Source organism: Heterocephalus glaber, unplaced genomic scaffold (genome assembly GCF_053883595.1).
Source record: "Heterocephalus glaber isolate CG9 unplaced genomic scaffold, H.glaber_assembly_v1.0 deba00001460, whole genome shotgun sequence".
In the NCBI taxonomy this organism is placed as follows: Eukaryota; Metazoa; Chordata; class Mammalia; order Rodentia; family Bathyergidae; genus Heterocephalus; species Heterocephalus glaber.
Window position 1 is genome coordinate 3680022 of NW_028258307.1, and position 12683 is coordinate 3692704.

Genomic DNA, 12683 nt, shown 5'->3' on the forward strand with positions numbered 1-12683 from the left:
TAGAATGAAGGTATTTAATTAGCATTCTACAACAGATCTATTTCTCAGTTTTGATAATGTCAAAATCTCTCACTGTCTGTGCAAGGGAGGCCAGTTGTGCAAGAACTCAATGTTAATTTTTTAAATTCTTTTAGGAACAGATCGATAAAATTTTATTGGCTCTTACGTTACACTTACAACACTGCTTCAACCTTACCAATTGTTCCATTTTTCTTTGTTTCTTTTCCCTCTTATGACTTTCAAATGTTAAAATGTCTCTGTATTCTAGTATACTTGGTCATATGTAATTTTATCCAATTTCATAGTTGTAAAAGAACATACTTGCCAGCTCAACTATATTTGTTCCTCTAACTCAAAACACCAAAACTCCAGAATTCAATACTTGACTTTTTAGTCCATGTTTCTTCTTTACTCCATCTCAAAGGCAACATAAATTTAAAATGTCTAAACTCTTGATGTCTATTGCCCAGAACCTGACCGTCCCAAAGGATAACTGTGTTTTAGAATATGTAATCTGCAGTCAGTCAAACAACACAAGTTAAAATCTAGCTCTGCCGCTTCTAGGTTGTATGTCCTTGGCGAAGGTATTTAAATTAAATATATATAATTTAAATTATATAAATATATAATATTATATTTCAGTCTCCTCTTTGCAGTATGATGATAAAGGGACCATTGGTGTCACAGGACTGTGAGACTGTATGACATGTAAAACACTAGAAACTCTGCCCACCTGCATTACATACTGTTAGTATTTCCAAAGTGAATAAAGGGAAATTCCAACTGGCTAGTTGACCAGGACAAAATCTTGAGGTTCTCTTCTATTTCTCACCAAAGCCCTATCTGTCATGAAGTACTATTGCTCCATCTCCTGAGCTTATCCTAGACACCTTCTCTGTACCACCCACTCTTCCCGACCTCCCTGATCTCACAATACAGGTTAATGCAGTAGCTCCTAAATGCCCATGTATTTCAATTCTTATCCTTCCCATTTCTCTTCTCAAAATGCAATCAAGAATGTTCCTCCAAACACTGATAATCACAGGTTACTTTTCTATTTATACCCAGCTATGGTTTCCCAATCATTCAGAGTAAAATCTGTGTGATCTGTTCACTAGAGCCTTCTCTGAGATCATTTTCCTCTTCTACTTCAACTCACCCTGCCCAGTTAGGTGGCCTCTTTGCTGTCCCCTCTGCCAAATATTTAACTACATTCTCTGCCTGGAAATCTTTTCTAAAAACATATTCATAGCTCCTGCTTCTTTTTCAGATCTCTATTCAAAATTTACACAAATAAGATGATATTTTCAAGCACACATTTAAAATACCACCTTCTTACTCCTCTTTAGGGATATTTCTTTTTTCTTTAGAATACTTATCAGCAATTGGAATGTTACTAATTTACTTAGTTTTCAATTGCTTTTTCCTCCTAGGTTTTTGTTTTGTTTTGTTTTGGCTCCAGGGAAAGAGCCTTTCCAGTTGTTTAGTTTACTAGCACAGTGAGAGCTCATTAACTATTTTTTTTAAAACAATGAATGAGTGTATGATTGAAACCATCTATTGTAAATAATTTCTTTGGTTTTTAAAATTATGATTTTTTAATTATCCTTAATATTAACTTTGTTTAAATACTTTCTGATTACCAGGCTTGGCTTACAGCCTCTTTAGTTAAACACATGACGTCCTTGTATTGTAGATAGGTAAGTTAATTAGATTATTTTGTAGGCACTTAGACAAGGCCACTCTCCAGGTGCCCACCCACAAGCAGAGAATACACCGAGGAGTCAACATGGAAAACAATTAAGGCACATTCACTGGTTAGCATTATAAAAAAAGGAAAAGAGGTACTACTTCCCATAGAGATAGACAGAAATGATTGATATTCTAAATGGAAAATTCCTTGCATGTGACTTGTTTTCGCATTTGATCCCCATTTAATCAATATTACCTGGGTGACTGCACTTGTAATCTTATTGGTTGGTCATGGTTTTTTCCCACCTCATGCCCACCTTATAATTTTCCATTGGGTCTTATAGCTTTGTCCCACCTTGAACCTGCCTCACCTTGTGGCTTTGCTTCATAAAACCCCCTAGGAAACAGGTCCCAGACAACCCACTTTCTGGTCCTCCTTCTCTCTCTCTCTCTCTTAGACAGAAGCTTTCTTTTTCTCAATAAATTTTTCCTACTTTTAACCTCTGTTGTTCTTAGAATTCATTCTTCAATCTTAGACAACAGGAACTCGCATTTGGGATACCTAGCAGATTTGGGAGTTACATCTCTTTCCCTATATCATTTTGGAGGTCCCACTGAGATTACTGGATGGAGGTAAGAGTTTTCTTTCATAGGTTCTAACTTTGGTCTTTTTGCTTCATAGATTGTAACTTTTGTTTCATAGGCTCTGAGCATTTGTTTCATAGATTCTGGTTTTCTTTTCATAAATTCTGGCCCTTGTTTCAGCTTTTGTTTCAAAAGTGTCTTAATTTTAAGTTGTGTATTTTAAAATGTTTGCATATTTCTTGTTTCTCTTATACATTGTCCTTTGTTAAAATTATGTTTTATCCTTTTTTTGTATATGTTGCATTTGGAGTTAGTTGCTTAAAAATGTTGTAAAATGGGTCTCTTATGAAATCGTCTCAAATACAGTTCAGACTTTTATCTGTCCCTTATAGAAATGTCAAACTGGTTACTCTGCCAGCTAGTAAGTGCCTTTAGGGCAGCTGCCACTCTCAAAGAGAGGACAGTTTTCTCCAGTTTGTTTCTGGTGAATCCTCACTCCCATTGAAGCCAATGGAGGGTGGAATGTTGACCAGATAGGCAACTGGGTTCCTTTTGGAGACTGATTGTGTGGAACTAGCAGAAACTGAGGTAACAACTGAGGGGTCATGGCCAGGGCTACTCTCTGGTGGATACCCAAAGGTCTGGGTAATCAGCAGAAAATCTTCATATCTCGTCCCTATCTGGGCTTCTCAGTGAGCTGAAAGGAGAACTCTGTCAGTGATCATCAGATATCCTCTGTCTCAGATGATTGGAAACAATGCCATCAGAACCCTTTCATAAGAGTTGAGCTACAGGTTTGGCCTGCTTTCTCTACTACTAGAAAGATAGGACCCCATGTCAGATGTAAAAAGCAAATCTTTGATAGATTAAAATGTACCCAAACCTTCTCTCCTCCCTAGGCATGGTCTTCATCATTTATGTGTGCAGGGAAGAAAAATACCTTTGCAGATAGCCTGTGGACTTTGGAACCTTGACTGCGTACTTGTATAGTGTTATATGATGACTTTTTGGATATTTAAATGGCTTGAACTTTAATTAAATTTTTTGTCTCTGCTAGTGAGTTAAAACTCCCCTTAAACTTTTCTCCAACTTGTTGGGAGTTAACCTTAAAAGTAACAACCTTATGGTGACACCTCCTCTCTTTTTGAGGGTTCATACTGAGACAGCTTACAGCAACTGTTTTGTCTTACACTAAGGAAAATAGCAATCAGTTAGCAACTTCCATACGTGTTTTTACATGCTAACTGGAATAACAAAGGATTTTGATTAGCCTTTTTCTTCCTTCATGTGTGCGTAGGAAGTTGATAAGGGTGCCTTTACTAATGTGTGGATTATGACTGCTAGGAAATAAACATGAGTGTATTCTGTGAGTTTCGAATGTTTAATAAATTTAAGATGAACCAGCAGGGGCCACTGACTGATGTGTCAAAGCCTGGGCATCTGAGGACACAAAGTCTGCCATTTAGTGCTGGGACATGACAGACTTTGTTCTGATCGGACCCCCCCGTTCAGCCCACCAGCCCCAACAGGACCTTAAAAAAGGTAGACTTGTCTTGTTGCTAACAAAGATTTTCTAGGTAAATGCCAGTGATTTCTCCACCCTAGAGCCCGGGAAAGAATCTCTGACCTACTATCTCTAGAGATGATCTCTTTGGCAGGAAAAAGTGCCCTAATTTGAGTATTGACCTATTTTCTTGTCTTTCAAGGAACCTGAAAGCAGTAGTTTAAATCTCTTGGTTTGCTAGCAATACTTCCTTTTCTAAACATGATTGTTGTGGCTAAACTCAATTGTGGCTTGTGTTTTGGGAGTTACCTACTGGAGCAAGGATACAAGTTCCCTGAGGAAGATAAAATCACAGTGCTAGTAAAGGGTAGATAGTCCAGTCCGGATTTATTTTCTGGGTCTCTCTCCAGATGATAGCTACCTGCCCTGGAGTGAAGTAAACCTTGGGGTACACCCTGGAGATGCCCTAGGGGCATAGGAATCAAGCAAGGACTTATGGGATGCCATTTTTGTTCCTCTCTTGTTTCAGATGAGGAACTCCATATCTGAACCATTTACTCCTTTGGAATGTATTCTTAAAAATTTGAAGATGTTCAACACTCACATACTGAAAAAGAGTGGTTTAATATTTCTCTGCACCTGTGCATGGCCTACTTATCCCATAGGGCCAAGATGGAATACAGAAGGAAGTATAGATTATAATGCTATTTCACAACTAGAATCATACTGTATAAAAAGAGAGAGAAAAAAAGAAAGAATCCCTATCTGTCTTCAAAATGTAAATGTGAGGCTGAGGAAAGTCAAGCTCCTCTGGCCCCTATCACTGAGGTTTCCTGCCCTTGTCTTTTGGAACCTCAGGGTGAAATTTCCAAGGCTGCCTTAGTCAAAACCCCACCTACTGAATCTGAGGATGAGGTTTCTAAGGCAACCCTTATTGAAACCCCACCCACTATTGCTAAGGCAAAAGTCCTCCCTATTTGTTCTTTGGAGCCTGCAATTCCTCGCTATCCTCTAGGGTTTAGGGGTGAAGTTTTTAGACCAGCTACAATTAAACCCTCTGTAGGGCTATATCCATCCTTAGCTAATTTTTTTCAAGCTCCTCTAGGAAAATATCCCTTACAAGAAGTAAATAGTGCCCACAGACATGATTCTGTCCACGTGTTCTTTTCTCTCAGTGACCTCAAACAGATCAAACAAAACCTAGGAAAGTTTTCAGATGACCCTGTTAAGTACATTGATGTCTGTAGGGGACTTACCCAGACCTTTGAGTTAGACTGGAAGGATGTAATGTTACTTTTAAATCAGAGGTACAAGCAGCAATACAAGCTGCCATTAGAGTTGGTGATGAATACCATCATATTAAATGTAGAGGGACGGGACAAAGAGAGCCAGGGGAACTGCCGATTCCTATCAGAACCCAAGCAGCCCTACACAGGACCCCTACTGGCTACCATGTAGGAGATTGGTATAGAAACATCTACAGTTTTGTATTCTTGAGGGTCTAAGAAGGACTAAAACTAAACCCTTCAGTTATCTTACCAACTATTCAACAGGAGGAGAAAGAAGACCCCTTTGCCTTCTTAGATGGCTTACAAGAGGCATTAGTAAAACATACAGCCCTAGCTCCTGACTTGGTAGGATAGATTGTTCTTAAGGATAAGTTTATTATTCAGTCAGCCCCAGGTATTAGAAAAAAGTTACAAAAGATGGTTTCTGGCCCAGATAGCTCACTTGAGATTCCAGTGAGGATTGTCTACACAGCATTTTATAACAGAGAGCAGGAGGAGGCCAAGGAGAGGAAACAGAACAATTTAGAGAAGGGAACAGCCTTAGGAACAGCTCTTAGAGAAATAGACTCTAAGTCTGATTCTCGGGGCTCTGAGAAGAGCTCGACAGCCAAGACCATCTGCTACCACTGCTGAAAGCCAGGCCACTTTAGGAAGGACTGCAATGAGAAACCCCTTTAGATCAAGCCCTGCTTGGAAAGGTGATCACTGGAGATCAGATTGCTCTCTGAGGCAAAGGCCCCAGAGCTCAGACCCATCCTACCAGCTGGTCCAGCAAGACTGAAGGGGCCTGGGGCACTCTATCTTCTCCCTCTGGCTGGACTGTCATCTCCACAGAGGAGACCTGGGTAATCATGATTACAGAGGGAAAAGAAAAAAGGCCTATTGCTGGACACTGGCATATGTCTCTAGGTCCTTCTCTTTAACCTTGGCCTTCCTTCCAGCCACCATACATCAGTGAGAGGAGTGGCAGGAGAGGAGCTAATTCACTATTTCTCACAACCCTTAGGCTGTAACTGGGACAGGTTTCTCTTCACCCATTCCTATCTATCTATCTGTCTATCTATCTATCTATTTATTTATTTATTTATTTATTTATTGGTTCCAGGGATCCAACTCAGGTCCTTGCGCTTGCACAGCAGGGAGCGAAACCACTGAGCTAAATCCCCAGCCCACCCATTCCTTTTTAATTTCGCCTGAAAGTCCAGTTCCCCTCCTTCGGAGAGATATTTTACCTTATTTAAATTCTATAATATATATGCACCCAGGTCAAGAACACTGTCTTCCTCTTGTAGAGACAGAAATAAACCCTGAAGTATGGGCAACTGAAGGCAAGACAGGGAGAGCAATAAAGGCTACTCCAGTACAAACACATCTCAAAAATCCTACTATGTTTCCTCACCAGAGACAATATCCTCTAAGGTCTGAAGTACAAAAAGGATTATTGCCTATAAATGACACCTTAAGAGCACACGGTTTACTTAACTTCTGTAATAGCTCATGCAACACTCCAGTCTTGGGAGCTCAAAGACCCAGTGGAGAGTGGAAGTTGGTGCAGGACCTTAGGTTAATAAATGAAGCAGTAGTGCAAATCCATCTGATGGCACCTAACTCATACTCTCTCCTCTCTCAGACCCCACAAGATGCCAGTTGGTTCTCAGTGTTGGATTTAAAAGATGCCATCTTTTGTATTCCTTTACATACAGATTCCCAGTTTCTTTTTGCTGTTGAAAATGCTCATGACCAGGCCTCTCAGCTGATGTGGATTCCTCAAGGATTCAGACAGTCCTCATCTCTTTGGGCAAGTGCTTTGCAACGACTTGACATGTTTTGAATGTTCCCAGGTCACAGTCTTACAATATGTAGATGATATACTGTTATGTGACCCCTCAGAAGAACTTTCAAGCCAACACACCCATGCTCTGCTAAATTTTCTAGGGGACGGAGGTCATAAGCTTTCTAGATCTAAGGCACAACTTTGCACACTTGAGGTAAAATATTTAGGCCTTATTATATTTAAGGGAACTCACACACTGGGAGAGGAAAGAATTAAACCAATTCTTTCCTTCCCACAGCCCAAGACTAAAACAGCTAAGGGGATTCCTAGGAATGACAGGCTTTTGTCCCCTTTGGATAGCGGGATATGGTGAAATTGTGTGACCCCTCTACCAGCTCATAAAGGAAGCCCAAAAGACAGATACCCATATTTTAACCTGGGAATCTGATTCCCAGGTTGCATTCCAGAAGCTCAAACAAGCACTTCTAAATGCCCTAGGACTAAGCTTGCTGACAGGACACCGATTCAGTTTGTATGTTGATGAAAGGCAGGGCATGGCTTTGGGAGTGCTTACACAGGATTGGGGACCCGCTCAACAGCCTATAGGTTATCTAAGTCATAAATTACACATTGTAGCAAAGAGATATCCTGCATGCCTTAGAGCTATAGGTGCAGTAGCTCTCTTAGTGCCAGAGGCACCCAAGCCGACTTTAGGCAAACATTTCACTGTATATATGCCTCACAATGTGGCAGGACTTCTTTCCTCCAAAGGGAGCCTATGGCTATCAGACAACTAACTTCTTAAATACCAGGCTCTACTTCTAGAAGGACTAGCCATTCAAATAAAGATATGTTCCTCCTTAAGCCCTGCCACCTTTCTAACAGAACAGGAGGAAGTTGAGGCTGAAAGACATGACTGCAAACAGGTAATTCTCCACACATACCCATCCAGAAAAGACTTATTAGACACTCCCCTTACAGACCCTGACTTGACTCTTTTTCTGTGATGGCAGTTCCTTCATAGAAAATGGAACAGGAAAGACAGCGTATGCAGTGGTGACTCTACTCCAGACACTTGAAAGTTCCTTCCTTGTGCCTGGGACTAGTACTCAGCTAACAGAACTCAGCTCTGACCAGGGCTTTACGACTCAGTAAAGAAAAAGCCAGGCATGGTGACACACATCGGTAATCCCAGCACTAGGGAGGCGGAGGCATGAGAATCACCCTAAGTTCACTTGCTGTGGCAAGTGCAGGTAGTTGGTACATGGAAAGAAGTGTGACATTGGATTCTGAGAAACAGCAGCATACCGAGGCATGGGACATGGCACTGGAACACATACTTTGGTCTGAGGTCATCGATCATAGCTGATACTTGTCCAAACAGCTTAAATTTCCTTAAACTTAATACGCCAAGTTACCTTAATGCAGGCAATATATTAGGTATAAAAGCTAAGCCTCTTACATCGCTTCTGGGTTCATGACGCAGACAGCTCCTGGGCAGTGGCATCGGTTAACGTCATCATAAGTAATTCCCATGCTGAGGCTCAGTAACTGAACTAAAATAACTGCAAATGAGTCCAGATTCATGCTTTTGGGGTGCTGAAAAACAAACCACAACTGTTTGTTCATTTTGTTTTTGTTTTTGCAGTGCTAGGCTTGGAACCCAGGGGCTCATACATACTAGTCAAGTGCTCTACCACTGACATCACCAGCCTGGTGCGTGCCCAGACAAACCGCAATTGAACACGTATGCATGTACTTACATTTCATCTGTTGGCAGAATAATGCAATTATTAAACACTGTCACATAATAAAATGGAACAGAGGCAGCTGATGTGTTATCCACAGAAATGCCATCCATAGTGGCCTGACTTAATACGAGTGTCATTACAAATATGCAAAAATGTACAATGAAATCTGCAATTGTACGCAAATGGAGATGGATGACTCATTTTGCTGTATTAGACCAATGAAAATGTCTTCCCCTTGCTGAATGTATACAACCAGAGTGTTGTAGCCATTGTGTTTGCACGCACAGAAGGAAACCTTTAAAGACAAATAGTGAGACACACATGTGTCATGTTACAAACAGGCTGTGTTCACTTCTGATTTCATTCTTCAGAGATGACATTTTACAGATATGCTCTATAAATGGTTTTTTTAACTCATTAAATCACTCTCTGAAATAACTTACATTATGGTAATAATGACCAACAATATGCTAAATCTAATGGTTGTTTAAACTTTATTTTCAAAATTGAATAATACTTTGTTTTTCTTTTTGTAAAAGCAAGATGCTTATGGTAGCATGTTTCCACTCTACTAAAACATATGAATTTTGATGAAAATTTACAAGTCACCAACGCCTTGGTATACACCTAATAACATTTGGATGAGCATAGTTCAAGATGTGTTTCTAGGCATGAATTTTGGTTCCTTATCTTTGTCTCTGTCAAGCAACTTCTCATCATTGTCTGCCCTGCACTCTGCCACTTTCCAAGAGGATAACAGAAATGGATTTTATGCAAGGGTCACTTCATCCTTTGGTTTACCTTCATGGAGCCTGGCCACATGGGAAGGCAACAGTGTGTGAGAATCAGGTATTTATTAGCATCATTGCCAGGGTGGTTATGGCTCCTCAAACCCTAGATTGGCGGTCTGCCTTCTAGTGACCCTGACAAAAAGGCTTTGACCGCCCCTGCAAGTCCAGGGCCGGGTAACAGTGAAGTCCTGACACCTTGCTCACACATTGATAAGTTGCTTATCAGTTCTCCACCTCTGAATGCACCATTTGCTTTCATGGGGGTGGGGGGTCTGAGAAGAAAAAAATGGAAGAAGAAAAAAAGAATAATTGCATGGGGAAGAAAATGAAAGAGCCTCTTAAATTTCAAGAGTATAAATAGTAGTATAATCCTGACAGGGTTATTTTAAATGATCTTATTTCCAAGATATTGTGGAAAAGGCCTGGCAACTCATCTATTTATCTTTAAATTTCTCTCACTGTCTGCAGGTTTTGTTGTTGTTGTTGTTGTTGTTGTTGTTATCTTTTGCAGTTTAATGAGGTGGAAATAACATTCCCCCAAAGTCACTGTAGGCATTTGTATAGAAGCAGGAGTTTTTCTCTTTCATGCACAGTCCCTCCTTCATTCGTGTCCTCCTCCTAGGGCACACAGATTTTCACAGTTTGGCAGGGCCCAAGACAGGGTTGTGTATTTGAGATGACGTTCTTCTACATTCTCTTTGCGACAATTGATGATCGTCTGTTATCCAGCTTGGCCTGCCATGACATCATACCAAAGACGGCGTGGCTTCCAGTGCAGAAATTTGTTTTCTTGCAGTTTTGGAGAATTTCACATTTCCAGAAGCCCAAGATCAAGGAGCCAGCAAGGCTGCTTTGTGACGAGGTCCCTCTTTGTGCTTGTGCCAGGCTGTCTTCTTCTGTGTCTTCTCTGTGATGGACCCGAGTCCTACAGGTAAGAGCCCTACCCTGGTCCTCATTGAACCTCAACTTCCTTCTTACTGGCTGCGTCTCCCAGTGGAGTCCCGTCAGGGTTAGGACACAGTTCAGTCCATGGCGGACTAATATGAAAAATCTCAGAGACTGAAGTGTGAGAATTTCCTATAGGACTTCGTTATTCTCACTTCAGTTCTGAAAACAAAGTGAGAAAAAAAAAGCAAAACTATATTCAGTATTTTATGTTAGTCAGACCTCCCATTTCTGGGACAAAATACCTGACACCTGAAACTTAGAGGAGAAGAGGTTCCTTTGAGTCTCTGTTTTAGAGGACTCACCTATAGTTGGCCAGCTCTGAGACCAAAGGGTGTGGCGCAGCAAAACTGCTTTGCTCATGGTGACCGGAAGCAGAGCAGGGAACAGACACAGAACCCAAGGCCACCCCTCCAGGACCCACCCAGACACCCTCAAAGCATCCTTTACTAATCTCCTGAGTGGTTCCCAGGCCTTCAAGTGGAGGATTCAACTTCAGTGTCACACACAGGCTTTTAAATAATGTTTCGGGCCAAGAAACATCAACAAAGCAGAACATTTCTTTTGTTAAACATTATCTGCCTAGGAAAATAGTTTTTAAGTAACAATAATTGCAGATAGTATTTAGTAAGGCTTCTGATTTACCCATTGCCAGAGTGAGAAATTGGTGAAGCAGTAGGAACTTGGTAAAACTTCTTTTGCTGCCTAACACAGGCTTACGTTCAAGCAATAAGCCTGCTATGTAAACTTTGAAGAGACTTCTAATCTCTAATTTTAGGAACCTTAATGTGCCTATTTTTCCCCTCATCAAAAACACATAAAACACATCAGTTTACTCAACTCCTTAATTAATGAGGGAATTGGTAAGATGTTAATAGCACTTGAAAGAGCATTTGAGAAGGTGGGCACATATTAATAAGGAAATATTAAGATAGAGTTGCAGGGTGAGATACACAAGTGATCAATGTCTTAGGGAACAATATTCATAACCTATGGGGTTAATTGGTCCACCAGACAAACACCATTTGCCTCTCTACCAGATAAAAAAAATCTACAACTTGAACTCAATAATCTGTAACTCCAGTGACAGGCAAGTCCAGAACAGCTCAGAGAGCACACTCAGTAATCTCTTCTGCTTATTTTCAAATCTTTCATATTTTTTTTTCCACAAAGGAGTTAGATACAGCAAATATCATATGGGGCACTCATACTAAAACAAATTCCTTTTTCTGGAATTCATATTTAATTGGTTATCCTCTATCTGTCAGCCCTCATAACAAGTTAACAAAAGCTTTATCAAGTCTGTATAATTTTCTTGAATCTATGCCTCAGCTTCAAAACCTTGACTAGATATTGTTATTTCTATGGTGCTACTATTCTTTGTATTTACCACTAGGGGGCACATTTGTGTGTGTTTTATACACACACATAAAGGTGTGAAGGACCACCTTATTGATTATGCCCAAAGCAGGCTATAAGCAGCACAGGTGTTAACCTAGCCATTGGCTCATTTTAAGAATCAAGTCTCACTGAAGCGTACATGACTCACAGAAGTCCTCATAAGCACCTCGGTAACATGAAGGTTAGCATGACCTTCTCACTAATGTCCACAACAGACACCAGAGAAATGGCCTGTGAGGCTGTGGGGCTCAGAATGAGATAATATACTAGCTGTGCTCAGAGTACCTCACACCCAAATTCCATTTGCACCACTGAAACCTTCTTAACTAGAAGGACAAGGTCCTAATTACAATCCTATATTTTCTCTACTTTGTTCCTAATTTGAGAATGCTTTGTCTTTTCCTTTACAAGCCTTGCCTGCATTAGTATCCATACAAACTGCACAACTGTATGTCCTTGCACATAGTTCCCCTTTACACCAATCTGCCTACTAATAAAAATCAGTGTTTTGGACTGACCAGGGTTTTTCCTGATCTTTACCTGCACTTTGACTTCACAAAAATGGCACCATGGGTATTTATTATTTTATTTCTTGAAAAATAGCTATCAGTTTTGAGTAGTTCTACTGATTGGTATGAAGCAATAGATGATCTGAATATCCCACAGTGAGTTTGTTGATCTGATGGAAAAGAAGACAAATATTATGAAGATGTCAGTCTCCCTAAAACTGATCTGTAAATCCAATCTAGAAGCCATAAAATTCCCAGAGTTTCTTTTGAAATTGAAAAGTGGATTTCGAAATGGAACAATAGTTAACATAGCCCTGAAGAGTACAAATGAGTAAGGCTTATGCTACTATTTCTGATGATTTACTATAAAGTGATGGTCAGAAATATGAGCTTTTTTCCTATAAAAAAGGCAAGACTGTAATTCTTTGAAGGAAAAAATAAC

At 40.3% G+C, this 12683-nt stretch overlaps 1 protein-coding gene across 1 annotated transcript in view; it reads right to left on the reverse strand.

Annotated features, from left to right (window-relative positions):
* The window catches only part of Adam2 (ADAM metallopeptidase domain 2), a 65954-nt gene that overhangs the window by 25282 nt on the left and 27989 nt on the right, over positions 1-12683 (reverse strand). Inside the window, exon 11 of the mRNA XM_004848391.3 lies at positions 8307-8443. Coding sequence (XP_004848448.2) covers positions 8307-8443 — 137 coding nt within the window. The remainder of the gene's footprint in view (positions 1-8306; positions 8444-12683) is intronic.